This window comes from Amblyraja radiata, chromosome 45, assembly GCF_010909765.2.
Source record: "Amblyraja radiata isolate CabotCenter1 chromosome 45, sAmbRad1.1.pri, whole genome shotgun sequence".
Lineage (NCBI taxonomy): Eukaryota > Metazoa > Chordata > Chondrichthyes > Rajiformes > Rajidae > Amblyraja > Amblyraja radiata.
This window is the reverse complement of record NC_046000.1, coordinates 9,631,961-9,658,815: the sequence shown is the minus strand read 5'-3', so window position 1 is coordinate 9,658,815 and position 26,855 is coordinate 9,631,961. Positions and strand designations below refer to the sequence as shown.

The window sequence follows — 26,855 nt, the reverse complement described above, 5'->3', positions numbered from 1 at the left end:
CTTTCCCTTTGGCCAGGGGCGGGGAACCTTTGCATGGAGGAACGCCGCATTAAGTTAGCTGTAATCTAATAAAGCCTCATCCAAGAAACTTCAAGTAGATATACTTCAAAATGTACATTATTTTGGTAAAATAACCCTCATGACATACTAATGTTTTAATTGTGACCGTCAGTTTGGGAGGATTATTTCGTTGAGTTTTCTTTTACTCTTTGGTAATTTAAATACGTCATTTTAAGATTAAAATGAAAATAGTAGAAGACGAACAAAAACATATTAATAAAAATAAAATGATTTGTTCTATAAAATTTGGATTCATTCAAAAGGCCGCACTTAATGGCCTAGATGGCCGCAGGTCCCCCCCCCCCCCCCCCCCCCCCCCCCCCTCTGCCTTTGGCTCTGCACAAAGTTAACTTTACAGCCACTTATCCAATGCCTCTGCAACAGTGAAAAAACAATAGCAAGAGTTAGTATCGATGGAAACTTGGAAACGTTTCCACTCCTTGTGTTGGACTTGTTCACAAAGAGTCAAGAGCTACAGCTTTCACTGGATGCTTTGCACTGGATGGCGCAGTGGTAGAGTTGCTGCCTTACAGCGCCAGAGACCCCGGTTTGATCCTGACTACGTGGGCTTGTCCGTACGGAGTTTATACCCTCTCCCCGTGACCTGCGTGGGTTTTCCCCGGGTGCTCCAGGTTCCTCCCACCCTACAAAGACGTACAGATTTGTAGGCTGATTGGATGGGTAAAATTGTAAATTGTCCCACGTGTGTGTGGGTAGGATAGTGTTAATGTTGGGAGATCGCTGGTCTGCGCAGACTCGGTGGGCCAAATGGCCTGTTTCTGTGCTGTATCTCTAAACTAAACTAAACATTGAGCCAAATGCTACCGATCTGGCAATTTATCCCTCCATTTTGTCAGCCAATCTAACAGTTTAGTCGTTAACTTGCCTTCAAGCCAGTAATTTTAAATCTTGCTAACAGCCATATCACATTAACTTTCTTGATTAACTCCTGTGAGTCACATCCAACCATATTCCCTAGCCTCCTCTGAAGAGTTTTCTAAGGTTTGGCCTCAATAGGGCCAAGCTCAAGTAGCAGTTATATATCATCACAAGTGCTTTGAATCATTACAACACAGCAGGAGGCCATTCGGCCCACCATGTCCATACTGATTGAGAAAGAGATTACCAACCTAGTCCCGCGGTTAAGCACTGTTCCATACCTCAGCAGATCAAGCTGCTTCAATCAAAGAACTGTTTATTTGTAGGAAATACATGTACACCTTAGAAGTTAGAGACAGAGCGGAAACAGGCCCTTCGGCCCACCGAATCCGCGTTGACCAGCGATCACCATGTACACCAGCGCTGGCCTACACACACACGGGACAATTTACAATGTTACCGAAGGCAATTAACCTACAAACCTGTACGTCTTTGGCACGTGGGAGGTAACCGGAGCACCAGGAGGAAACCCATGCGGTCACCGTGCCACCACAGTGGTCGGGGCCATTGAGTTAGGAAGTCATGTTGCAACTTTATAAGACTTTGGAAAGTGTGCATTTGGAGCACTGTGTGTGCAGTTCTGATCGCCCCGTTGCAGGAAGGATGTGGGGGCGGGGGCTTTAAAGAATGTGCAGAAGAGGTGCATCAGAATGCTGCCTGATGAATTAGAAGGCATTAGCTACAAAGAGAGGTTGGACAGGCTGTTATATGTTCCAAAGGCAGAGAAAGACATGGACATTAATGCCTATGCCAACTTTTATTGTTCATGGCCCCTGAACTGAGGAGACAGTTAAGAGTCAATTGTACTGGTGGGTCTAGAGTGACAGATAACAGAGCAGGTAGGGCAGGCTGATCCATAGAAACATAGAAACATAGAAACATAGAAAATAGGTGCAGGAGGAGGCCATTCGGCCCTTTGAGCCAGCACCGCCATTCATTGTGATCATGGCTGATCGTCCCCAATCCATAACCCGTGCCTGCCTTCTCCCCATATCCCTTGACTCCACTATCCCCTAGAGTTCTATCTAACTCTCGCTTAATTCCATCCAGTGACTTGGCCTCCACTGCCCTCTGTGGCAGGGAATTCCATAAATTCACAACTCTCTGGGTGAAAAGTTTTTTCTCACCTTAGTCTTAAATGACCTCCCCTTTATTCTAAGAGTCTAAGATATCCCATCCCCTAAACTGCATGAGTGAATTTGGAGGTAGACAAAAATGCTGGAGAAACTCAGCGGGTGAGGCAGCATCTATGGAGCGAAGGAAATAGGCAACGTTTCGGGTCGAGACCCTTCTGAGTGAATTTGGAATGCGTTTGTGACAATCTGGTAGTTTTGCAGCAAAAAAAAACCACACTGCTGGACGAACAGCCTTGTATTTCATTTCTTCCGACTGTATGTTACCCAGCTGAGGAGACTCAGTGTGATCTTTGATAGCATTTGAAAAATGAGCTTTCAAAATATCATTGATGGTTTGTTTTTGGATGTACGTATGTGTGTGTGTGTGTATATGAATAAATGTATAGGTAGACACAAAAAGCTGGAGTAAGTGGGTCAGGCAGCATTTCTGGAGAGAAGGCATGGGTGATGTTTCGGGTCGAGACCCTTCTTCAGACTAGATAGATAGATAGATAGATAGATAGATAGATAGATAGATAGATAGATAGATAGATAGATAGATAGATAGATAGATAGATAGATAGATAGATAGATAGATAGATAGATAGATAGATAGATAGATAGATAGATAGATAGATAGATAGATATACCCTTCTTCAACCTGAGAGTCAGGAGAGAGGGTGACAGAGATATGGAAGGGTAAGGTGTGACGAGAGATAAAAGAGGATGAGGATCAAGAGAAATGTGGAATAAATCATTGTTTACTAGGGGAAGCTGAGAACGAGGCATAGAAAGATCACATTTAGTTTTAATTTAAAATTTAATCAGGAAGACAGTCAAACTAGTTGGAGAACTAGGATAGGGGAGGGATGTAGAGAGGGAAGCAAGGGTTACTTGAAGTTAGAGAATATTCATACCGCTGGGTTGTAAACTGCCATATGCTTGAACCGCGGGACTGACTTACCATCGCCCGGTGGGGTATCGCCTCAGCGCAGAGGGAGAAGAGGAGGGAAGAGACAGCAACCCTAAGACTTTTGCCTCCATCACAGTGAGGAGGTGCTTGGTGAACTCACTGTGGTGGATGTTAATTTGTGTTTATTGTGTGTTGTTTATTATTACATGTATGGCTGCAGGCAACGACATTTCGTTCAGACCGAAAGGTCTGAATGACAAATAAAGGATTCAATTCAATTCAATATGCACACACACACACATATGTACACATAAAAAACAATCAAACAATAATAGTGCATATATACACACATTGAACTTTTTTTTCTCATTTATTATATTGTTTACATTGTTTTGACTATTTTACTGTTCTTGTTACTAAAATCTAAATCTAAATTTTATTATTTATTTATGTTATGACATCGGATGGAAGCTGCATACCGAATCTCGTTGCGCTTATGTGCAATGACAATAAAATATATTATTATTATTATATTCTGTTGTGCTGCTGCAAGTAAGAATGTCATTGTTCTAGGTGGGACATATGACTTGGCATCTCGCTCTGCTGGGAGGACAACAAGTTTTGGGCGGGCCGAAGAGCGTCTTTCGCTCAGGACATACGACAAAAAAAATATTTCGAGTGATGAGAATTTGAATTGCCCGCGCCTTGTCGCCAGCTTTATGAATGGAGCTGGGTTTCCGCCGCTCGACATTGGCTGGCGAGCTTCTCCCTCCTCCCCCGGGTTGATTGGGCCGAGTGAGTAGCGAGTGGGTCGCTGGGAGACGGCAGAACGTTGCCATTGTGTATGCAGCAATTGAGGGGGAAACTGACGAGGGAGATCCAGCGGCGAGGGAGGTGAGCAGCTTATTTACTCTCCCCTCCCCAAAACAAATCTATTCAATACCCCCCCAATCCCCACCTTTCAGCGTGGATGTTTGAGGGGTTATTTCTTCAGCTTTAACTCTGAGTCTGCGGCTTTTTTTGTATTATTATTGCGTGTATGGACGGACTTGTTACATTGAATGCTCTTGTTGTTTCTGCGTGGAGCCAAATTGTATTTTTTTTAAATCGTTACATGTTGCTGTGTCTAATTAGTGTCCGGTTGTACTGATACATTTTATCCTCGTTCTTTCCTGTTTATTAAACGTGGCTCCGTCCTGAGCTGACTGGCAGACTGGCTGTTTAAACCGTGATACTATCTTGGTGCTTTGGTGCCTGAGCTCTGGAGGGGTTTGGATTCGATCACCATTTTGTCCTTTTGTGTGTATGTGTGAGAGAGAGTGACTCTGTCACACACAATCGCCCATAAAACGTGAGAGAATAGTAAAGAATTTGCCCTGGAAGACGAGGTGTGCGTGTGTTTATGTTTTTCCCCTCACGCATTTGGTCTCATGCACTTGAAAAAAATAAGTTTTATCCCCCCTCTCGCTCTCTCCTTGTCGGTTTTAACGCCAGAATTTAGAACCGATTTAAAATAGTAGAAACAAACGACTTCTAGAGGAGAGATCGAGTCTCCATGTTTGTGTTCCTCATTTTCGCTCTGTTTTTTGAAAAAAAAAGGGGAGGATAAGAGGCTCATCACCTGTTTATATCGACTCTTGGTGGATTAATTTTACCACTGAATCTACATTTTATTTTGTTTATAAGCATTTTTTAAGAAAAACGATTATTGAGTGCTTTAATGCAAGTCGAGTTTACCGCGCAGCCTTTAAGTTTGTATCTTGAGCTATCGTGGCTGTTGATACCAGAGTGAATTTTCTATCGGGAGAATGTTATTTTCGGGGTTATTTTTAAATTCGTGTTTTATAGTTCTTGCTGTGAATGTGTGTGTGTTTGTTGTTATGGCTGATCGCGTTTCCTCCTCACGTGGTGCGCGCAAACGGCGGGGATTTGTAAATTTCAATTGAACGGAAGGGGGTCAAAATGTACTAATATTGGCGGGATAGACCAAGGAGGCAAGGCATATGGCAACATTTTGGAATAATTCAGGCCTGCAATATCACAATCAACGACTGAGTTTTCCGCGCTTGCGTTTTGGAAGCAAAAAATAACCCTGAGATGTTTTCAATTCGCGGTTCCACTAAAAACTTTCGCTCAACAAAGTCAATTATTGATTTTTACTACTACTGATATTTTTAACCCTCTTTTTACGCGTTTGTCGTTTACTCGTGATTTTATTTTTTAATACTCCAGAAAATGTTGTATGGGATTTTCAGGAATACGGGTCAGTTCTGGTGATTCTTCCCAATATCAAGTATGGGAGACATTTGCAAATATTCAGGAATTTCCATCGCGGTACAAATTTTCTGAGATGGAAAATAGATGTTTTTTTATCGTGTTGAGTCTGTCGGGACACATGTTGCGGGTTCCTTGCGTGAGGACAGGAACAGAGTCTCTGTGGCCGGATTAATTTTAGGTCCGGTCTAATGTCAAGTGAGAACTAACGCCGCTTTTGGATTAACCCCTCTGTGGCGGATGAAACCGCAAGGCACACAAACCAGGTGTAGAGATCTCGAGATTTGTATGAGGCAGTTAAATTCCCCGAGTGCACGGTCTTGTAAATTGGAGTAGAGTTGTCCAGATTCACACCCGGGGTGTGCACGAGTTGGATACAAAGTAGAGCTCCCTCCAAACTGTCCCGTTGAACAGGTACATAAGAGGTAGACAAAAGTGCTGGAGAAACTCAGCGGGTGCAACAGCATCTATGGAGCGAAGGAAATAGGCAACGTTTCGGCCCGAAACGTTGCCTATTTCCTTCGCTCCATAGATGCTGCTGCACCCGCTGAGTTTCTCCAGCACTTTTGTCTACCTTCGATTTTCCAGCATCTGCAGTTCCTTCTTAAACAAGGTACATAAGAGGGCCAGGAGTAGGCCATTTGGCCCTTCAAGCCTGTTCTGCCATTCACTACAACGATTGGTTTATTATCTCAATACTACAGTCTGCTCTCCCTTGAAGGCTTTTGTTGAAATGTAACAACCTCCTAAAGTCCAATTGGTGTCTTGATCTGCATGGCCTTCTGAGGTAGTGAATTGCTCAGCTTCGCCACTCTAAGAAGACATGGATCCTCGTCTCAGGGAAGACTTGGAGGGTAATAGGCCAAATGTGGCCAGATAGGATTAGTGTAGATGGGGCATCTTGGTTGGCATGGGCATGTTGGGCTGAAGGCCTATTTCCCTGCTCACAAAATATTATTAGTTACCATTACTCTCTTGAAAACCCATTTAAAAATGTATCGGGGGAATTTATCTTGTGTCGGATTCTGTAACAAGGGTCTCGACTCAAAACGTCGCCCGTACCTTCTCTCCAGAGATGCTGCCTGACCCTCTGAGTAACTCCAACATTTTGTGCCAAACCTCGGGATTCTAGTGTGCCCAGCTTGCATTGGGCTTCATAAGGGGCAGTGTTGGTGGCCAAAGAAGATTTGCCTTAGGAATAGGACGGAGATGTGAAGTGACCGGCACTTGGAAATGTGATGAGCTAGGCCGTTGGTTTCTCCAAGGTGCAGGAGAGCGCATTGTGTGCATTGCATGCTGCACGTTAAATTATTGGGGCAAGCGACTTGTTGCTCAACCCAAAAGGGTTGTTTGATTCGCTGGATGATGCAAGAACGCGAGGTAACAAGGCAGGTGTTGCATCTCCTGCAGTGACATGGGACAGGCAGCAATGGGTGGATGTGGAAGTGTATATCGGAGAGTTATGGAGGCGATGGTTCCTATGGGACTGGAAGGGCAGGGAAAACGTGTCTGCTGGTGGAATAACATTGAAGGTGATGGAAATACCGAAGGAAAAGCTGCAGAATGTGGAGGGCGGCAGGTGAACACAATGGAGACTCCCGTCCTTGCCGTAGTTGAAAGCAGAAGACTGGGAAATAGAGGCGACGCAGCTGAAAGCCCTGTCGACTATGGTTAAGGAAAAATATTTCTCGGCAGCACTGGCGTGGAAAGTTATCGGAACTGATTTTAGAGACAGAGAAACGAGGTGAAATGGTTGTTAGAATGTGGTCGGGGAATGCGGCAACTGCCTTGCACATGACTCCCACAAGTTGAGATCTTGGGTTGTGGCCACGTTGAGGGATAAAGATCAATTCCATGAAACCGGTCATCTATCCACCTGAGAGACGTAGCGGGTTTCAAATAGGCAAGAATGTTTGTCCATTCATTGAGCAGCACTCCCGAGATTAGTTTCATGATACAGCCCCGGAAGCAGGCCCTTCGGCCCACCGAGTCCGCTTCGACCTGTAATCCCCGTACACTGACAATATCCTACACATTAGGGACAATTTATCATTTTTACTGAAGCCTAATTAACCTACAAACTTGTACATCTTTGGAGTAAGGGAAGAAACTGGAGCACCCAGGGGAAACTCACAGGGGAAACATGCAATGCTCATGGGACACATGTCCATTAATATTGTCTCCAGGGAATAAATGCTGGGACACGATTCTTGAAGGGTCCCAACCAGAAATATTGCTTTTCCAAAGATGCTGCCTGACCTGCTAAGTTTACTTTACAGATGCAGCGTGGAAACAGATCCTTTGGCTCACCGAGTCCACGCCGACAAGCGATCCCCGCACACTTACACTATCCTACATGCACTAGGGACAATTTACAATTATACCAAACCAATTAACCTACATACCAGTACATCCATCTCTTAGGGCTAAAGGAATGAAGGGATATGGGGAAAAGCAGGAACGGGGTACTGATTTTAAATGATCAGCCATAATCGTATTGAATGGCGGTGCTGGCTCAAAGGGCCAAATGGCCTACTCCTGCACCTATTTTTCTATGTTACTATAATTGGAGTGTGGGAGGAAACTGGAGCACCTGGAGAAAACCCACGCAGGTCACGGGGAGAATGTTCAAACTCCGTACAGACTGTGCCGGTAGTCAGGTTCGAACCTGGGTCTCTAGCGCTGTGAGGCAGCAACTCTACCGCTGTGCCATCGTGACGCCTAGCACTTCTTTTGTAAACCAACATCTGCAGTGCCTTGGGTCATTGTTAATTGGATAGAACAAAAGCTTTTCACTGTACCTCGGTACACGTGACAATAAACTAAACCAGTCTGGGGACCACGAGTAAAGAATAAACTGGCAGGTGTTGCAAGTGTGATTGGGTTGAATATCCGACACAAGGGTGGAGCTAGGCAATACAGTTTCTCTTGTCATTAAGTCGGGCTGCCTCTTTTTTTTTTTTTTTTTTTTTAATAAATTTATTCAATTATTAAAAAATAATATTACACTACAATAAAACAAGCCAGAACCCACCACCATAATACAATACAAACGTGTAATAAACTACTATACAACTATGATACAATCCTTATTGAGGATACATTCAACACCCTGCGGAGCCCAGCGGTCCCGGAACTCCCTCAGGGTGCCCGCAGACAGGGCGTATTCCCTTTCTAATCCCACCCGGGCACGGACGTAACCCCGGAAAAGGGGCAGGCAGCTGGCTCGGGTAGAGCCCTCCACCGTCTGGCGCCGTGACTCGCGGATGGCCAGCTTGGCCAATCGGGTTGCCTCTTGGTGTTGAGGGAGGTGTTTGCTCCCAGTTGTTTCAATTGCACAAGTCTCCATGGTGTCTACGCAGAAGGTTTTGCTGCAGGCTGGGTGGGGCCGATTTCGCAAGGCAGCCTGATTAATGCAATTTGCTTGTGTAATAAACATAGTTCAGAGTAGCTGGGGCCTTTGGAGTATCACTGTTGATTGGCCCCCATCTCCTGCCCTCGCCCCACAGTCGGTTCCTCGCCACTACATCGACAGTGTCTTGCTTCCTCAATCTTTTTTGGCACTACTCGTGACATTTTAATAGAGCATTCTAGAAATGCCCTCTTTATCTAACAGCAGGAGGCCCACCCCTGTGCATAACGGTGGAACTGAAACCAACTGTATGGTCTGTAGTTTTTTCTGCGTTGTGACCAGTGCTGATCTTGGCTGACTAATGCTGACGGGGGGTGGGGCAGGGTTAAACTGTTATCACTGCCAGATGTTGGCGGTGCCTGTCACTGGCTCGTGTTGCTCTGCGATTATCCTGGATCTCTTGTCGCAGTCTTGGGAAGTCCAATCGCTGCCAATGGTGCCATCTGCAGCTATGCTGTATGGAGTTTGTACATTCTCCCAGTGACCTGTGTGGGTTTTAACTGGGTGCTCTGGTTCCCTTCCACATTCTGAAGATGTACAGGTTTGTAGATTAATTGGCTTGGTATAATTGTAAATTGTCCCTGGTGTGTGTAGGATGGTGTTAGTGTGCAGGGATTGCTGTTCGGTGTGGACTTGATGGGCCAAAGGGCCTGTTTCCGCACTGTATCTCTAAACTAAAACTAGACCAACGTTGGATGTCGGGTTAGGGTGAGGCACAACCCTCGATGCTTGTCTTTATTTTAAATTTGTAAACAAAATCAATCGGTTGCATTTCCTCCAACGGATCCCACCACGAGCCACATCTTCCCATCTCCATCCCATTCTGCAGAGATCGTTCCTTCTGCAACTCCCTGGTTAACTCATCCCTTCCCTTCCCACACAAAACCTTCCCCTGCAACCGCTGGAGATGCAACACCTACTCCATCCATGACCCCAACAGTCCTTACAGGTGAGGCAGAGGTTCACTTGCACTTCCTCCAACCTCATCTACTGTTCCAGGTGTGGGCTCCTGCATATCAGCAAGACTCAACGCAGACTTGACAATCGTTACGCTGAACAGTCCTACGCGATCTCGCCCGGTTGCTAACCATTTTAACTCCTCCTCCCATTCGCACACTGACCTTTCGGTCCTGGTGCTCCTCCACAGTCAGATTGAGGCCCAATGTAAATTGGAGAAAAAGCACCTCATGGACAGCTTACAACCCAGTGGTATGAATATTGATTTCTCTACAAGTAACCCTGCTTTCCCTCCTCCACCCTAGTTGTCCGACTAGTTTCACTGTCCTCCTGTCCTTCCCCTCGGGCAACAATGAACCATTCTACGTCTCCTTGATCTTCGTCTGCTTTGATCTGTTCTTTTCACACCTTACCCGTCCATGTCACTAGTTTTCCTCCACCTGAAACGTCACCCATTCCCTCTCTCCAGAGATGCTGCCTGTCCCGCTGAGTTACTCCAGCATTTTGTGTCTTACCAGGTTTGTAGGTTAATTGGCTTCTGCATATTGTCCCTAGTGTCCAGCATAGAACTGGCGTTCGGGGTGATTGTTGGTCGATGCGGCCTCGTTTGGGCCACGGGTCTGTTTCCACACTATATCTCTAAACTAGATTTCTTGGAGAAGAATGTCCTACACCAGGATCATAGTTGGTACCGTGGGTTATCTCGTATTTTCGTCAGTTTGCCACAATGATATTGCAGCAACAACAAATTCAGCACTCGGGGAATTTAAATTCAGCTAATTTACTAGTTAGAATCTTGAGAGGAATAGATTTGGTAGACGCATACGGTCTCTTGCCCAGAGTAGGGAAATCGAGAAGCAGGTTTAAGGTGAGGGGGGGGGGAAGATTCAATAATAATCTGAGGGGTAACTTTCATGCAAAGGGTTGTAGGTGTATGGAACAAACTGTCAGAGGAGGAGGTTGAGGCAACTTTTAAATAACATTTGGACAGGTTTGGAGGGGTATGGGCCAAACGCAGGTAGGTGGGACGAGTGTAGATGGGACATGTTGTCCAGTGTGGGCAAGTTCCACGCTGAAAGACTCTCTGACTAAGTACATGTAACGATGAAACCTGCACGTTGTGAAAAAGCCATCTGCCGCACGATCCTTTAAAGATGGAAATCTGCGGTTTCTAGCCGCTCGAAGCGCTCTAAGGTGAATACGGACCCTGGTTGGTTCCTTGCCACCGAGTTCAAGGGCAATAGTGGTGGACAATAAATGTAGGCTTGAGTAGTGACATCAACATCATGTGAATGACTATATTAAAAAAAAAACTCTGAAATCTAATACCCGTTTCGACATCAAATGACTTGAAATACCAATGTGTGCAAATTAATGCATTTGTATCAATTCAGCGTAACTATTTTTGGAAGGAGCACAAAAATCCATGATTTTGTTTTCCCCTGACATGATGCTGTTTGCTGCTTTTTGGATCGGTGCTTGGATGAGGGGGGGGAGGGGGTGCCAGTGGTGCTTTCTTTCTTTAATTCCCTCTCCTTGCGCTTACGTAGGAAGGTGTGTGGAATACTGAAGGTGGAACATGGCACGTACCAAGCAGACAGCTCGTAAATCTACCGGCGGCAAGGCCCCTCGCAAGCAGCTGGCCACCAAAGCAGCGCGCAAAAGTGCGCCGTCAACTGGGGGTGTCAAGAAACCCCATCGCTACAGGTAAGGCACGGTGCTGGCTTGGTTTGTGGGGCTAGGAGGCCGGACAGTGATCCGTTACAAGAGCAAAAAAAAACATCGAGCCCACTTTGTACCAACATAGAGTCATACCAGGCAACAGGCCCTTCGGCTCAACTTGCCTATGCCGACCAAAATGGCCCCCATCTACGCTAGTCCCTGCCTTTAGCCCATATCCCTGAAAACCTTTCCTACCCAAGTACCTGTCCAAATGCATTTTAAATGCTGTTTGTTATACATCTGCCTCCTCCAGCTTGTTGCACGGACCCACCACCCTCTGAAAATGTTGCCCCTCATGCTCCTATTAAATCATTCCCCTCATAAACTTATGACATCTGGTTCTTGATTTACTTACCCTGGGTACCCTGGCAAGCTGGGCAAAATAATCTGTAAATTCTCCTTATTTATTGCCCTCATTGCTGGGCAATAGAAAGGGATAGCTCCTCCCTGTAATTACTGAGCTATTGCAATCCTTTTTATTGTTCGTGACCTCTTAGCAAACTCTTGATCACTCTGATGACCAATCTAGAGGGCCCGTGGCCTGATTAACATGGTCGGAGCAACAGGAATTTATTTTTGTGACAAACATGATTAATGGAATTTTAGCTGGAGGATGATATTTCAAGAATGCAGGATAACATTGGTATTTCATGTTTTCTGATGACAAATGAGGAGAGCATGTGCAAGGGATAGTTGAATCTTGGAGTAATTGCTGAGAGGTCACAATGTAATGGGTTTGGTGGGCAAGGTGGTTGGAAGGACAAACAGGGGTGTTTGTCTTTAATGGTTGAGGCACAGAATGCAAGGAGGTCATGAAGGACCAGTATAAAATAACAGTAGTTACGACTGTAGCACTGTATATTGGTCTGGTCACTTCGCCACAGGAAGGGGGTGTTAGCACTACAGAGGAGATTTATGTGTTGCAAGTTGGAGAATTGCAGTCACGAAAGAAGATTAACTCAGCTTCCTTATTTTAAGAGGGGAAGACACAGGAGACTGAGAAATAATTTGATTGAGGAGTATAAGATTGAGAGGGCTAGATGAGGTGAAGAGGGTCCTATCGTTCATCAGTCTTTTAACTAGGGGATGTCAATAGGGTGGACAGATTAGAGGGGAAGACGAGCAAATAAATTTAATCCAGAGACTAACGGGAATTTGGAATTCACTGCTTAAAAGTTGAGACTAGCATGGCTACATATTGAAGGATTAGACCAAACATTTTTGGCCTGCACAATTACTAAAGGTTTTGATAATTTACTGTTGCCCGCCATGCTTCAGGTTGCACGGGATTACATGGTACCTGCTCCATGGTTGGATAGACGGCGACTTTCAAGAGAGCTAGATAGGGCTCTTAAAGATAGCGGAGTCCGGGGATATGGGGAGAAGGCAGGAACGGGGATGATCAGCCATGATCACATTGAATGGCGGTGCTGGCTCGAAGGGCCCAATGGTCTATTTCTGCACCTATTGTCTATTCACTAAACAGTCTCCCGCACCTGGTTTGCCGGCTGAGGAGGGGACTGGATCCCCAGCAGGACCAAAAACACGACCTGTCAAAGGGCGGATGAGCTTCTAGCAAGCCAACAGCCATCCACACTTCAGTAGAAGTTGCGATCACTGTCGTACATAGCATTGTAAGGAATGATGATAAAGCACACACACACACACACACCAAAATCCGATACTTCCAGCGGCGGAAGTCCGCAGGAACAGGAGGACAGAGATGTGTGGTGCGCCCGTCACCGTTCCCGTCGGAAACCAGCACCATTGCGTCGCTAATGTTTTCAATGATGGTGAATGAATGAGATGAATGCCATGCTTCAGCCAAGCGGCTGTTGGAATCTAATGACTACGGGATGGTGTGGATGGGCTATCCCACGGGTGGAGTGGTGGACCTCTGGTGGCCTGTTGCTTTTAATCTCCTTTTGTCTTTCCCAGGCCAGGGACTGTGGCCTTGCGCGAGATCCGCCGTTACCAGAAATCGACGGAGCTGCTGATCCGCAAGCTGCCCTTCCAGCGCCTGGTGCGTGAAATCGCCCAGGACTTCAAGACGGACCTGCGCTTCCAAAGTGCAGCGATCGGCGCCCTCCAGGTACATTGCTCAGCCCTGGGGTTGGGGTGGGGACTGACTGACCCATTCCTGGGTGGGCTGTACACTCCTTCCACTGTCGGTCTAGAGGTGGTCATGGAGGGAGGCGGAGTGCTGCAGCCGGTTTCACAGCACCAGAGAACTGGATTGGATTCTGACCTCTGTTGCTGTCTGCGTGGAGTTTGCTCATTTTCCCTGCTCCTCAGAGTGCTCCAGGTTCTCTCCCAAATACAAAAGACATGCAGGTTTGTAGATTGTAGAAACAAGGAATGTTGTTGTCAGTCTGAAGAAGGGTCTCGACCCGAAACCTCCCCTATACAAGTTCTCCAGAGATGCTGCCTAACCTGCTGAGTTACTCCAGCAGTTTGTGTCCTTTTGGGTTTGTAGGTTAATTGGCCTCTAAACTAAAAACATGCCCCTAGTGCGTAGGAGGGCGATAGAGCTGCTGCTTCACGGCGCCGGGAAACATTATTGGATTCTGACATCGGGTGCTGTCTGTGTAGAGTTTGCTCATTTTCCCTGCTCCTCGGAATGCTCCAGGTTCTCTCACACATACAAACGACATGCACCTATCCAAGTTCTCCAGAGTCTCGATCCGAAACATCACCTATTCCTTTTCTCCAGAGATGTTGCCTGACTCGCTTAGTTACACCAGCTTTTTTGAGTCTTATCTCCAGAGATGCTGCCCGACCTGCTGAGTTACTCCAGTGGTTTGTGTCCTTTTGGGCTTGTAGGTTGATTGGTCTCTGTAAACTAAAAATATGCCCGTGGTGTGAAGAGGTGGATGCGAATGTGGGATAACAGAACTAGTATTAATGGGTGAATGACTCGGTGGGCCGAAGGGCCTGTTTCCATCACAGCACTAAAACAATGAAGAGTTTGATTCCCTTGGGGTCTAGGCTGGGGTGGATTATGTGTGGTAGAAGAACTGAGAACTTCTCGTATCTTAATCAAAGTTGACTAGAAATAAAGAAATAAGAAACTGCAGATGTTGGCTTACAAAATAAATTGCAAAATAACCCAGCAGGACAGGCAGCATCCCAGGAGAACACAGATAAATGACATTTTGGGTCTGGACTTTTCTTCACACAGAAATGTCCCCACCTGAAATGTCACCTCTCCATGTTCTTTGGGGACGCTGCCTGACCCACTGAGTTTCTCCAGCACTGATTTTAAAAATTAGAAAAATGAATGAATTCGGAGACTGTTGAATAAGTCTCCGATCTGTTGCATCTTTCCATTCAAGTTCTGGGGCTTTCTCTGTTGTACTCTCATTGTTTGGGTTGGATGGAAACTACTTCCTGCCAAAGAACGTAGCTGGAATGTCAGATCCCCAGAATGTCAGATCTGCCAAGCCATGAAGGTTCTCTGGCGTGACCCGAGTAAGCAATTTTTGGCTGACATGTCTGACTGGGAATTAAACGTCTCCAAACGCAGCACCGTAGGGGATAGGGTGGCGTAGGTGGTGGCTGACAGCCAGCATTCCTGACCAGTAATATTAGTTCAAATCCCACCAGAGCAGCTGCAACTTCTAAATTTAAGTATTTGAATATACGTCTGGAACTGTTGAAAAGTTTCGGCAACTACCAGATGTTTGTAAAATACAATCTTGTTCACGAATGTTTACTTTAGAGATACAGCATGGAAACTGGCCAGTCAGCCCACACTGACCATCGATCATCTGTTTGCACTAGTTCCGTTTTGAACCTTCGCATCTACTCCCGACACAATTAGAGCATTAGACAATAGGTGCAGGAGTAGGCCATTCGACCCTTCGAGCCAACACTGCCATTCAATGTGATCATGGCTGATCATCCCCAATCAGTACCCCGTTCCTGCCTTCTCCCCTTATCCCCTGACTCTGCTATCTAGCTCTCTCTTGAAAGCATCCAATTTACAGAGGCTAATTAACCTACAAACCCGCATGTCCTTGGGACATGGGAGGAAACCCAAGCGGCCAAGAAGAGAACTTGCAAACTCCAAGATAATTAGCTTGATGTCACTTTTAACTGCCATTAGAGCAAGGGACAACTCGAGATGTACATTCAATGCCAGAAATTGCACGTACCTTATTCCATGCACCGATTCTAAAAAAATGCTGTCTAGTTCATTTGTGTGCGCCTTGCAGAGGTGTGGTTCAAAGAACGAGGGGGGGGGCTTTATTAAGAGTCATACAGTTCGGAAACAGGACGTTCAGCCCAACTTATCCATGCCCATCAAGATGCCACATCTAAATTAGTCGCTCCTGCTTGCCTGCTGTTGGCCCATATCACTCTAAACCTTTCCTATCCATGTAGCTGTCCAAATGCCTTTTAAATACTGTTTCATAGTACCTGCCTCGACTACTCTCTTCCTCAAAGACTAGTTGAAACAAAGTATTTAGATACCTTTAAGGCAGATTTTTGAGTTGCAAAGGGTGGAACGTTACCGGCGATACTCCAGAATGTGGGCTGCTTGGTGTTGGGGGGCAGACTCGAAAGGACGAATGACCTTTTCCTTGCAGTTTAGTTTAGAGACAGCGTGGAAACTGGCCTACTGAGTCTGCGCCAACATGTGATTGCTATCCTACACACATTAGGGATCATTTACAATTTTACCGAAGCTAATTAACCTACAAACTGTACGTCTTTGGAGTGTGGGAGGAATTTGGAGCAAACCCACGCGGTCAAGTGTGTTTTATTGTCATATGTCCCAGATAGAACAATGAAATCCTTACTTTCACAGGGAGAGCGTAGAACTCCGTATAGACAGCACCCGTAGTCAGGATCAAACCCGAGCCTCTGGCACTTAGGGGCCTCAACTCTACCCACTGTGCCCCCGTGCCACACTGCGATGTTTATGTTTTGAGTTTCATTCATGGTGTGTTATTCTCTCTTCCCCCCACAAATTGCAGGAGGCGAGCGAGGCCTACCTTGTCGGCCTCTTTGAGGACACCAACCTGTGCGCCATCCACGCCAAGCGAGTCACCATCATGCCCAAGGACATCCAGCTGGCGCGTCGCATCCGCGGCGAGCGGGCCTGAGGCGGCTCCCAGGAGGGGAGGAGGCCGGGGTGGCCTTTCCTCCTCCCGCCCTCGTCCAGTAGTTCTGTCGACTGTTCTAGAATATTTCCCCCCCCCTCTCTCTGAGGAAACTCCTTCCTTGGGGGGGGGGGGGGGGGTTGGGGTTTGGGGCTGAATTGTATGATTTTTATTTTTATCTCTCTCTCTTTTTCTGTCTGTCCACGCTGGTGAATTAGGGCTCGGTGCTTCGGCCCAAGTGTGAGGGGGGGGGGGGTCGTCGTGCTGGGCCGCCCACTGCGCCTGCGCGCACCCCAAACCCAGTTCCCGCCATTCCCCCCCCGGCCTTCCGCGCATGCGCTCAGCGCCCCCGCCGGGGATCTCGCCGTCTGCGCATGCGCCCTGCACTCGCGGGCCGGCCTTCTGCGCCTGCGCGCCCCAGTTCCCGCCATCGCCAACTGCCAGCTCCCCGCGCGTGCGCTCAGCACCCTCCCCGCGGGGATCTCGCCGTCTGCGCATGCGCCTGCGCGCCCCATTCCCGCCATCACCAACTGCCAACTCCCCGCGCTTGCGCCGGCTCCGGCCGCCATTTTGGCCCCGAGGTGGAGGAGACGACACGCTCCCGTCGTCGTCGTCTGACGGATGGAGACCTCCTCCTGGGGATTGTTAAGACGGAGGAGGGGGGGGGGGGGGGGTTTAAGGCCTTCCTCCCCTTCTGCTTGCAACCCTCGTCGCTCTCTCTCGCCGGGCGGGTGAGTCGGGGTGCAGCTCGGCAATGGCGGCGGCGGTGGGCGAGTTGAGGGGGGGAGGGACGGGGACGAGCGGCGCCTCACGTGATCCCCCAGGGCGCAGTACCCCGGCCCCGCCATGTGAGGGCGCGTGTGTGTGGATGCTCGCTGTAGACATCCACTGGCCGGGGTCAGTACTGCAGGAGGGAGGCCAATCTGGATGGTTCAATATCCCTTCCTCACCCCCCCCTCCTTTGCTATTGCCCATGATGTATATGCATCCCCTTCTTTCCTCTCACCCCCCCCCCCTTTGCTATTGCCCTCGATGTATATGCATCCCCTTCCTTCCTCTCACCTCCCCCCCCCTTGCTATTGCCCTCGATGTATATGCATCCCCTTCTTTCCTCTCACCCCCCCCCCCTTTGCTATTGCCCTCGATGTATATGCATCCCCTTCTTTCCTCTCACCCCCCCCCCCTTCCCATCCCATACCCTATGCATTGGAGGGCCATCAAGAAGTCTGAGCTGGGGCATTGAATATCTTATCTCATGCCATTCCTCCTCAGATAGACAAACAATGCTGGAGGATCTCACGACAGGCAGCGTTTCTGGAGAGCAGGAATGGGTGGCGTTTTGGGTCAAGACCCTACTTCAGACTTGAAACGTCACCCATTCCACCTTCTCCAGAGATATGCTGCCTGCCCCGCTGAGTTACTCGAGCATTTTATATCTACCTTTTGTGTAAACAAGCATCTGCGCCCCCCCCCCCCCCCCCCCCAGAGCTGCACATTGCATTCAATCATACCTTAGTGGGATGTTAGTCGGGAAGGGAAAGTAGATGTCAACAGGATGTCTATCCTTGCATTTTCCTCCCCTCAACACCCCAAGAATCAGAAACGCTTCCCCCACCCCCAGCACCAAATTATTTTGCCCAGATTTGTCACTCTCGCCATGGTGAAGTGGGCCCAAAGTACCACCTTGAGTTTTATAATAAATTTTATACTATGGCAAAGCAAAAACTATTTTTTCCATTGCTGATATTAACTGCGGTAATTTAAAGGGACAAAAAAAAAAGCAATGACAAATGGTGCTTACATTTTACCTCCAAGCCGTGGGATGACAAAGCTTTTTTTTTAAACTGCTTCTCATGGCCATCTGCTCGTTCCACCGCCATGATAGGTCTGGTGGACTGGGATAATATTTGAGTTTCTATTCGTGCCGGGTTTTTTTTTAATGAAACCTGTTGCATGGACTTTTTTTAAAAAACATTTCGGCCTCTCTCTCTCTTCTGTTTTTGTTTGGAAGAGTTCTTTTTCGAGGGCGGCTCGTCCCAATATATTTTTAACACCTCCCCCCCCCCCTCCCCTTTCTCTCTGTGAACTAAATCTCTGGGGGGGGGGAAGCGATTCATTCAAAATTACTGTTTCCTATGTGAAACCAGTGTCTGAATTCTGTGGTGGTTGGGGAGCAAAGAACCTAGTTCTTCATTGTTGAATGAGATTATTTCAGAATCTGGATTACCCAAGCTTGTCTGTAAACTTTTGACTGTGTGGTTGATTGGCTTTAAAAGAAAATCTCTCGCCCACCAGATGCACAGTGTGTGAGTGTCTCTCGGGGGGTCGCTCAGCAAGATATGGGCAAGATCAGCCATAATCCCACCATTTAGGGTCCTGAATGGATGTGAGCCCCTTGCACATAAAATGGAGGTCTCCTTGGTCTGCTGACTGTTCGGGCTGCACTGATGAGGAAACTGTGTGATCATGGTTCAAGTTGGGCATGGGTTTATCAGCATAAACCCAGTGTTTATTAGTGATGGTGTTTGGCAGTGTGGAAACGAGATTAGAGCTGAATCAAGGTGCGGGGGATAGTATTTAGTCTATCTCTGCCCTAGGAAAGTGTACAAGAACCATTACTCTATCTAACCTGTGTTCTATCTCTGCCTTGGGAATGCATTCAGGGACTGAGTAGAGAGAGAGGTGTAGTTTTGTCTCTGCTTTGCGAAACTCTCCCCCCCCCCCATCATCATCATGATTGCTGAGCAAGCATAACCATTGTTTTAAAGAATACTGTCTGCCATCTCGCCTCTAGGCTGCTCCCCTCCTGCCCGCGCTCCCTTCCCTCTACAGTGGAAAAAAAGATTAAAACGCCTCCCACACTTGCAGCACGAGTTTCTCTAGTTCACAGCACAGTCCAGGGTATTTTATAATCCAGTCTTTAAATCTTTCATATCAACTACACTGTAGAAAAAGAAAAATGTTTGTAGAAAGGGTTTTATTTGTGTTTTAAAAGAAGAAAAATCTAAACCTGTTTGTATGTCTTTCTGAAGAGATTTCTTCATTCGTATTCATGACCTGTCTGCTCTCTCTTCTTTGACTGCTGTCTTCTTCCTCTGACTATCTTGTACACATTACTATTAAAAGCGTGAAATCTGAAGGCTGAGTTGTGGTCCGTTATTTTTCACCCGTTCAATCGCCTTTCCCCAAGCTCTTCGACACTGAGATTGCAACCACTGCTCGAGCTTGTCGTTCCCTCTCCCATCCCATCAAAACTTGACCTGTTCCTGCCATCAAACTAGATCAGGATCTGTCTGGGGCTCGCCCTACCTGATAAACAATGAAAATAAGTCTATATTAAGACCTGAAACATTAACTCAAGGTTAGTTTTCCCCCAAATGCTGCCTGCTATATTGAGTATATTCAGGTTTCTCTAAAAGACACAATGCTGGGGTAACTCAGCAGGTCAGGCAGCATCCCCGGAGAATACACGTTTTGAGTAGGGACTCTATAGAGTCTTTCAGATTTCCAGCACCAACACAGCTGCCTGCTTCATGGCACCAGAGACCTAGGTTCAATTTGCTGCCTCTATTGCTGCCTTTGCAGAGTTTGTCCATTCTCCCTGTGACCGTGTGGATCTCTTCCGGGTGCTCTGGTTTCCTCCCACATCCCAAAGACGTGCAGGTTGTAGGTTAATTGGCCCTCTGTAAATTGCTCTGCGTGTGGGGAGTGGATGTGAAAGTGGGATAACATAGAACTGACAGACGGTTGGCGTGGATTCGGTGGGCTGCCGGTTTCTATAGCAACGAGGAACTGCAGATGCTGGTTTACACAAATCCTATCACTTAAGAATTACAAAAATGCTAGAGTGACTCAGCATCTCTAGAGAACATGGATAGATAACGTTTCGAGCTGGGACCCTTCAGAGTGCAGGGGGGCGTGAAACTTTCTGAAAGACCATTGTGTGCAACAAAGAAAATGGGTGCAGGAGGAGGCTATTCGGCCCTTCGAGCCAGCACCGCCATTCATTGTGATCATGGCTGATCGGCACCAATCAATAACCTGTACCCATAGAAAATAGGTGCAGCCTATTTGAGAACAATTAGGTTCATCCTAATTGAGAACATTTGCTGTCCAGCCTAATCCTCCTTGGTCTGCGGCAGTCAGTAGATGGACACTCTTTGGGTACAAAGCCATGGTGTTAAATGTGGTGAGGGTCTCCAACCTGCTCTTGGGAAACCACAGCCAGTTAGCTTGATATCTGCCAAAGGCAAAAATGTGCAACCCATTATTAAAATAACAATCAGTCGGTGTGTTTTTATAAAAGGGAAATCATATTTGACAAGTTTATTAGCATTATTTGAACACGTTGCAAGGTATATGAAAAGGGAGTCAGTAAACTAATAAGTATATTGGATTCTAAAAACAATTTCATTAGGTGCTATATAACCAGAGTTCAGGAGGATGAGGGGTGATCTTACAGAGATGTACAAGATCATGACAGGAATAGATGGGGCAAATGCAGTCTTTTAACCAGATTGGGGGAATCGGGAACAAGAGGACATCCGATTAAATTGGGGGTGGGGTGGGGGCAGGGGAGATTTAATAGGAACCTGGGGGGGGAGAGAGATTTAATAGGAACCTGTGGGGTAACTTTTTTTACACAAAGGGTGGCGGGTATATGGGTTGAGCTGCCAGAAGAGGTAGTTGAGGCAGATATTATCGTACGCTTAAGAGACATTTGGACAGGTACATAGATAGGGCAGGTTTAGAGGGTTATGGGTCAAGCGCGGGGCAGTTGGGACGAGCGTAGATGGGGCATGTTGGCCGGCATGGGCTAGTTGACCCGAAGGGTCTGTTTCCATACTGTATGGCTGTGACCTTAGGTGACTATTCAAGGTAAGGAACTCGAGTGTGCTGTGGGTAATATATCAGCATGAATGGATGACTGGATAACCGACAGAAAAGTGAAAGTTGGGATGAATTGGTTATTTTCCAAGTTGACGAGCTGTAGCAAGTGAGGTGCCACAGTGATGGATGTGATGGTACCTTCAACTATGTACAATCAACGTTAATGATGGAGAGGAAGCGACTGAAATCGAGTGGTATAAAGGTGGCTGGTGAAGCAGGCTACAAAAGTGCGCAAGTGCATTCAGAGTTTAAATGAATGGGTAAAAATAAATTAGCAGATGGAGTATAATGTGAGGTTATCCACTTTAATCAGAATAATGAGAAAACTGGTGGCACAAGAAACCGCAAACACTTGGACGGGTACACGGATAGAAAAGGTTTAGAGGGATGTGGGCCAAATGGGAGCAAATGGAAGGGGCTAATATGAGGCATGTTGGTCAGCATGGACAAGTTGGGCTGAAAGGCCTGTTTCCATGTATGATTATGAGGACAGCTGATGGAATTCGGCTGATTAGGGCAGCATCTGATTTCAGGGAAATTTGTCGGCAACATTTTGGGTTACATAGAAAATAGGTGCAGGAGGTGACCATTCGGTCCTTCGAGCCTGCACCGCCATTCAATATGATCATGGCTGATTACCTGCCTTCTCTCCATACCCCCTGATCCCTTTAGCCACAAGGGCCACATCTAACTCCCTCTTAAATATAGCCAATGAACTGGCCTCAACTACTATCTGCGGCAGAGAATTCCACAGATTCACCACTCTGTGTGAAAAATGTTACGGTAGTTCATCTAGAAGCTGCCACTGTTTGAGGGGGAGGGTTGAATCATAAGGAAACTAAACAGTGGGACAGTATGTGCTCCAATTCTGCATGTGTGCATTGTTAGTTTGAATATACTTGCTCCATATCCCCACGAGTGCCCTGGTGCTGCATTAGACGGTTGTCTCACACTCAGTGCTGTTGTAGGCTGAGAGAGGAGACTCGGCGAGCAGTGAGTTGTGCCTCGATGCCAGGCTTCCCCCGTCATGGTGGGGCTGCCGGTCCCCCGCACAGCACAGCCTGTGGGCGCAGCGCTGCCCGCACGCCAGCTCACACCCCAGCCCCAGCCCCCAGTCCTCGCCCACCTCCGGCTGCACCGTGACGGCCGCCATCCCCTCCCGCCGGAGGAAGGCGGCGAGCCTCCCGGCCGTGCCCGCTTCCCGGCACCGGGCATGGGCCATGGCCACCAGCCGCCTGCCAGCCAGCCGCCACACATGCAACTCATGCACGGCCTCCACCCCGTCCTGTCTCAGCAGCAGCTCCCGCAGCCGCCGCACATCCAGCCCCCCGGGCACTGCTTGCATCAGCAGCAGCGCCGACTCCTTCAGCCGGGGCCAGGACACCCACATGGCCCTGGAGACCACACCGAGACCCAGGGCCGGGTCCAGGTACAGCAGCAGCCAGCAGGGCCAGGCACTCTCCTCCTCCCCCTTGCACTGTCCCACGGAGCAGGAGGACCAGGCTGTGTAATGAGCCAACGCGTTCAACAGCAACAGCACCGAGATCGGAGCATCCCCCAGCACCCGCGGTGAAGCCCTCTGACAATCCAGGCGCAGCTCTTCGCCCACGGCCCCGGGCTCCTCCAAATCCTCTCCCCACCAGCTCTTGCTTCGTCCCGGGACATCGGTCAGCGTCTCACTGAGAAGTTCTGCAACAACAGCAGAGCGGGGACGTCAGGCCTACCGTGTCTCCCGGTTGCGAACCATTTTCATTCCCATTCTTCCCTTCCTTCCCGTACCACCCCCTCCCCGGGCACTTTCCCTTGCAACCGCAAGAGATGCTACACTGTGCTCCTCCCCTTTTCCTTCTTTCTCCCACCCCCCATCAGTCTGAAGAAGGTACACAAAATTGCTGGGGAAACTCAGCGGGTGCAGCAGCATCTATGGAGCGAAGGAAATAGGCGACGTTTCGGGCCGAAACCCTTCTTCAGACTGATGGGGGGTGGGGAAAGAAAGAAGGAAAAAGGGAGGAGGAGGAGGAGCCCGAGGGCGGGCGGATGGGAGGAGACAGCTAGAGGGTTAAGGAAGGGGAGGAGACAGCACGGGCTAGCCAAATTGGGAGAATTCAATGTTGATGCCATAAGGACGCAAGGACCCCAGACGGAATATGAGGTGCTGTTCCTCCAATTTCCGCTGTTGCTCACTCTGGCAATGGAGGAGACCCAGGACAGAGAGGTCGGATTGGGAATGGGAGGGGGAGTTGAAGTGCTGAGCCACCGGGAGGTCAGGTAGGTTATTGCGGACTGAGCGGAGGTGTTCGGCGAAACGATCGCCCAACCTACGCTTGGTCTCACCGATGTAAATCAGCTGACATCTAGAGCAGCGGATGCAGTAGATGAGGTTGGAGGAGATACAGGTGAACCTTTGTCGCACCTGGAACGACTGCTTGGGACCTTGAATGGAGTCGAGGGGGGAGGTGAAGGGACAGGTGTTGCATTTCTTGCGGTTGCAACGGAAAGTGCCCGGGGAGGGGGTGGGGCGGGCGGGAAGGGAAGAATTGACGAGGGAGTTGCGGAGGGAGCGATCTTTGCGGAAGGCAGACATGGGGGGAGATGGGAAGATGTGGCGAGTGGTGGGGTCACGTTGGAGGTGGCGGAAATGGCGGAGGATTATGTGTTGTATTTGCCGGCTGGTGGGGTGAAAGGTGAGGACCAGAGGGACTCTGCCCTTGTTGCGTGTGCGGGGATGGGGAGAGAGAGCAGTGTTACGGGGTATGGATGAGACCCTGGTGTGAGCCTCATCTATGGTGGCGGAGGGGAATCCCCGTTCCCTGAAGAACGAGGACATTTCCGATGCCCTGGTATGAAATGTCTCATCCTGGGAACAGATGCGGCGTAGGCGGAGGAATTGGGAGTAGGGGATGGAGTCTTTACAGGGGGCAGGGTGGGAAGACGTGTAGTCCAGATAGCCATGTGAGTCAGTGGGTTTGTAATGTATGTCGGTCAGGAGTCTGTCACCTGCGATGGAGATGGTGAGGTCAAGGAATGGTAGGGAAGTGTCGGAAATCGTCCAGGTGTATTGGAGTGCCGGATGGAAGTCTGAAGAAGGGTTTCGGCCCGAAACGTCGCCTATTTCCTTCGCTCCATAGATGCTGCTGCACCCGCTGAGTTTCCCCAGCAATTTTGTGTACCTTAGAGAATGCTACACTTGTCGCTTTACCTCTTGGTTCTTGGTTTCTTGCACCTCCAAAATATTCCAAATGGAATTTAAACTGGAGGTGGTGGAGGGAGGGCTTAAGCCAGAAAGGGTTATTGGGAAGAAAGAGCTACTTTAAATTTAGTTGCATCTGGTTGGGTAACTATAGTTGAGTGGAGATTATTCCATGCTTTAATTGCAAGAACGAATTGCTGTATACATTCCCCCATTGACTCCATTCAAGGACCCAAGCTGTCGTTCCAGGTGCGACAGAGGTTCACCTGCACCTCCTCCAACCTTATCTATTGAATCCGCTGCTCTAGATGTCAGCTGATCTACATCGGTGAGACCAAGCGTAGGCTTGGCGATCGTTTCGCCGAACACCTTCGCTCGGTCCGCATTAACCAACCCGACCTCCCGGTGGCTCAGCACTTCAACTCCCCCTCCGACCTCCGAATCCGACCTCTCTGTTCTGGGCCTCCTCCATGGCCAGAGTGAGCACCGCCGGAAATTGGAGGAGCAGCACCTCATATTCCGCTTGGGCAGTCTGCACCCTAGCGGCATAAACAGTGAATTCTCCAATTTCCGGTAGCCCTTGCTGTCTCCTCCCCTTCTCAGCTCTCCCTCAGTCCTCGGGCTCCTCATCTTCCTTTTTCCTTTCTTCTCCCCGCCCCCCACCCTCCATCAGTCTGAAGAAGGGTTTCGGCCCGAAACGTTGCCTATTTCCTTCGCTCCATAGATGTTGCTGCACCCGCTGAGTTTCTCCAGCGTTTTGTCTACCCACACTGACCTTTCTGTCCTGGGTCGCTTCCATTGCCAGAGTGAAGCAAACTGGAAGGACTGCGTCTGGTATTCCACTTGGGTAGATTACAACCCAACAGAATGAACATGGAAAATAGACACAAAATGCTGGAGTGAAAGATCAGGGGTTGAAGGGCCGAATGGCCTCCTCCTGCACCTGTTTTCTATGTTTTTAATCTGGAGGTGTGCGTTTTCACACTTCTGTACATCATGTCTGATGGGAGAGGGGAGAAGAGGGAGTGACCGGGGTGGGTCTGGCCCTTGATTATGCTGCTAGCCTTGCCGAGGCGGCGTGTGGTGTGACTTGTAACTCAACCAAACTCAACACAGAGTGGTGAGTCAGTGGAATTCTCTGCCTCAGGTGGAGGCCGGTTCTCTGGATGATTTCAAGAGAGAGCTAGATAGGGATCTTAAAGATAGCGGAGTCAGGGGATATGGGGAGAAGGCAGGAACGGGGTACTGATTGTGGATGATCAGCCATGATCACATTGAATGGCGGTGCTGGCTCGAAGGGCCAAATGGCCTACTCCTGCACCTATTGTCTATTGTGTTAAAAGTAACAGCGATTAACCATTTCCCCCGGTAAAATCTGACCTTTGTTTTCGCGCTTGCAATCCGTGTCTGCGGAGGGCCAGTCTTGTGCGTTGTTTGCTCCTCTGAAGATGTAGAAGTTGCCCAGGTCGATCAGGAGACTGGTTAACCAGACCCCCACTAGGACCTCGGGGCGCCGGACTGGGCGAGGTTGCAACACGCTCTCCACCGCTTTCCCCAGGGCGGTGAAGCAGAGGCCAGTGAGGAACACGCCTTGCACCAGGGCGCCCAGCGGCTCCACCCTCAGCCAGCCGAAGGTGTTCTTGGCCCGATTGTGGACCCGGCCGGCCCCGTTGAGCCTCCGAGACACCTGCAGCGTGCTCAGACCCAGCAGCGTGGAGAAGGTGTGAAAGGACTGAGAGAGCAGGGCGAGGGAGCAGCACACTTTGCTCGCACTCAGTTGCAACAGCCAGACCGCCAGCGTAAATGCAAGCATCAGATGCAGAGCCACGGCGCCCGAACACGAGCGGTGCCTCTTTTGCATTCTCCACTCTCTCCTTCGAAGTTTATGCACCCGGTGTCGGATGCACACGGGTCCAAAGCAAGCCCTCTCCGCACGAAACCAGGGCTCAGGACGGAGTAAATAACAACACTTGCAAAACCAAATCACGGAGTTCCTTCGTGCATTGAAAACTTCATCCTTTTCCTCCAAGGTTGTGATTTTCCGCCTCTGCTAGCTTGCAACTCCTACTCACCAGCCCAGATAATTAAAATATTTAACCCATCTCCAACTCGCGGGAACTTTACGCTGTGTGTAACTTCGAAACAAAAACAGTGCAGTCTGAAGAATGGTGCCGACCCGAAACGTCACCTGCCCATGCTCTCCAGAAATGCTGCCTGACCAGTTGAGATTACTCCAGCACTTCGTGTTTAAGAAAGAACTGCAGATGCTGGAACA

General features: G+C 48.5%; 2 protein-coding genes across 3 annotated transcripts; one reads left to right on the top strand and one right to left on the bottom strand.

Annotated features, from left to right (window-relative positions):
- Positions 1–3,798: 3,798 nt before the first annotated feature.
- LOC116968640 (histone H3.3A) lies at positions 3,799–19,639 on the top strand. Of its 2 annotated transcripts, none has more exons than XM_033015401.1 (4): positions 3,799–3,921; positions 11,221–11,377; positions 13,331–13,484; positions 16,375–19,639. In XM_033015401.1, the coding sequence occupies exons 2-4, from the start codon at positions 11,250–11,252 to the stop codon at positions 16,501–16,503; spliced, it is 411 nt and encodes a 136-aa protein (XP_032871292.1). In that variant the 5' UTR covers positions 3,799–3,921; positions 11,221–11,249; the 3' UTR covers positions 16,504–19,639. The 2 variants fall into 2 exon arrangements, with proteins under 2 accessions (XP_032871292.1, XP_032871295.1); XM_033015404.1 differs by having other exon boundaries at positions 3,875–3,904.
- Positions 19,640–22,053: 2,414 nt separating this feature from the next.
- LOC116968639 (zinc transporter 1-like) lies at positions 22,054–26,608 on the bottom strand. The gene is made up of 2 exons (XM_033015400.1): positions 25,961–26,608; positions 22,054–23,079 (listed from the first exon to the last, which is right to left on the bottom strand). The coding sequence occupies exons 1-2, from the start codon at positions 26,439–26,441 to the stop codon at positions 22,325–22,327; spliced, it is 1,236 nt and encodes a 411-aa protein (XP_032871291.1). The 5' UTR covers positions 26,442–26,608; the 3' UTR covers positions 22,054–22,324.
- Between the last annotated feature and the right edge of the window lie 247 nt (positions 26,609–26,855).

Excerpts from the sequence above, each read along its gene's own strand:
- LOC116968640 (XM_033015401.1), top strand. The coding sequence starts at position 11,250 with ATGGCACGTACCAAGCAGACAGCTCGTAAATCTACCGGCGGCAAGGCC. Across the intron at positions 11,378-13,330 it reads AAGAAACCCCATCGCTACAG|GCCAGGGACTGTGGCCTTGC; the intron begins GTAAGGCACGGT and ends TGTCTTTCCCAG. Across the intron at positions 13,485-16,374 it reads CAGCGATCGGCGCCCTCCAG|GAGGCGAGCGAGGCCTACCT; the intron begins GTACATTGCTCA and ends CACAAATTGCAG.
- LOC116968639 (XM_033015400.1), bottom strand. The coding sequence starts at position 26,441 with ATGCAAAAGAGGCACCGCTCGTGTTCGGGCGCCGTGGCTCTGCATCTG. Across the intron at positions 23,080-25,960 it reads TTGCAAGCGCGAAAACAAAG|AACTTCTCAGTGAGACGCTG; the intron begins GTCAGATTTTAC and ends CTGTTGTTGCAG.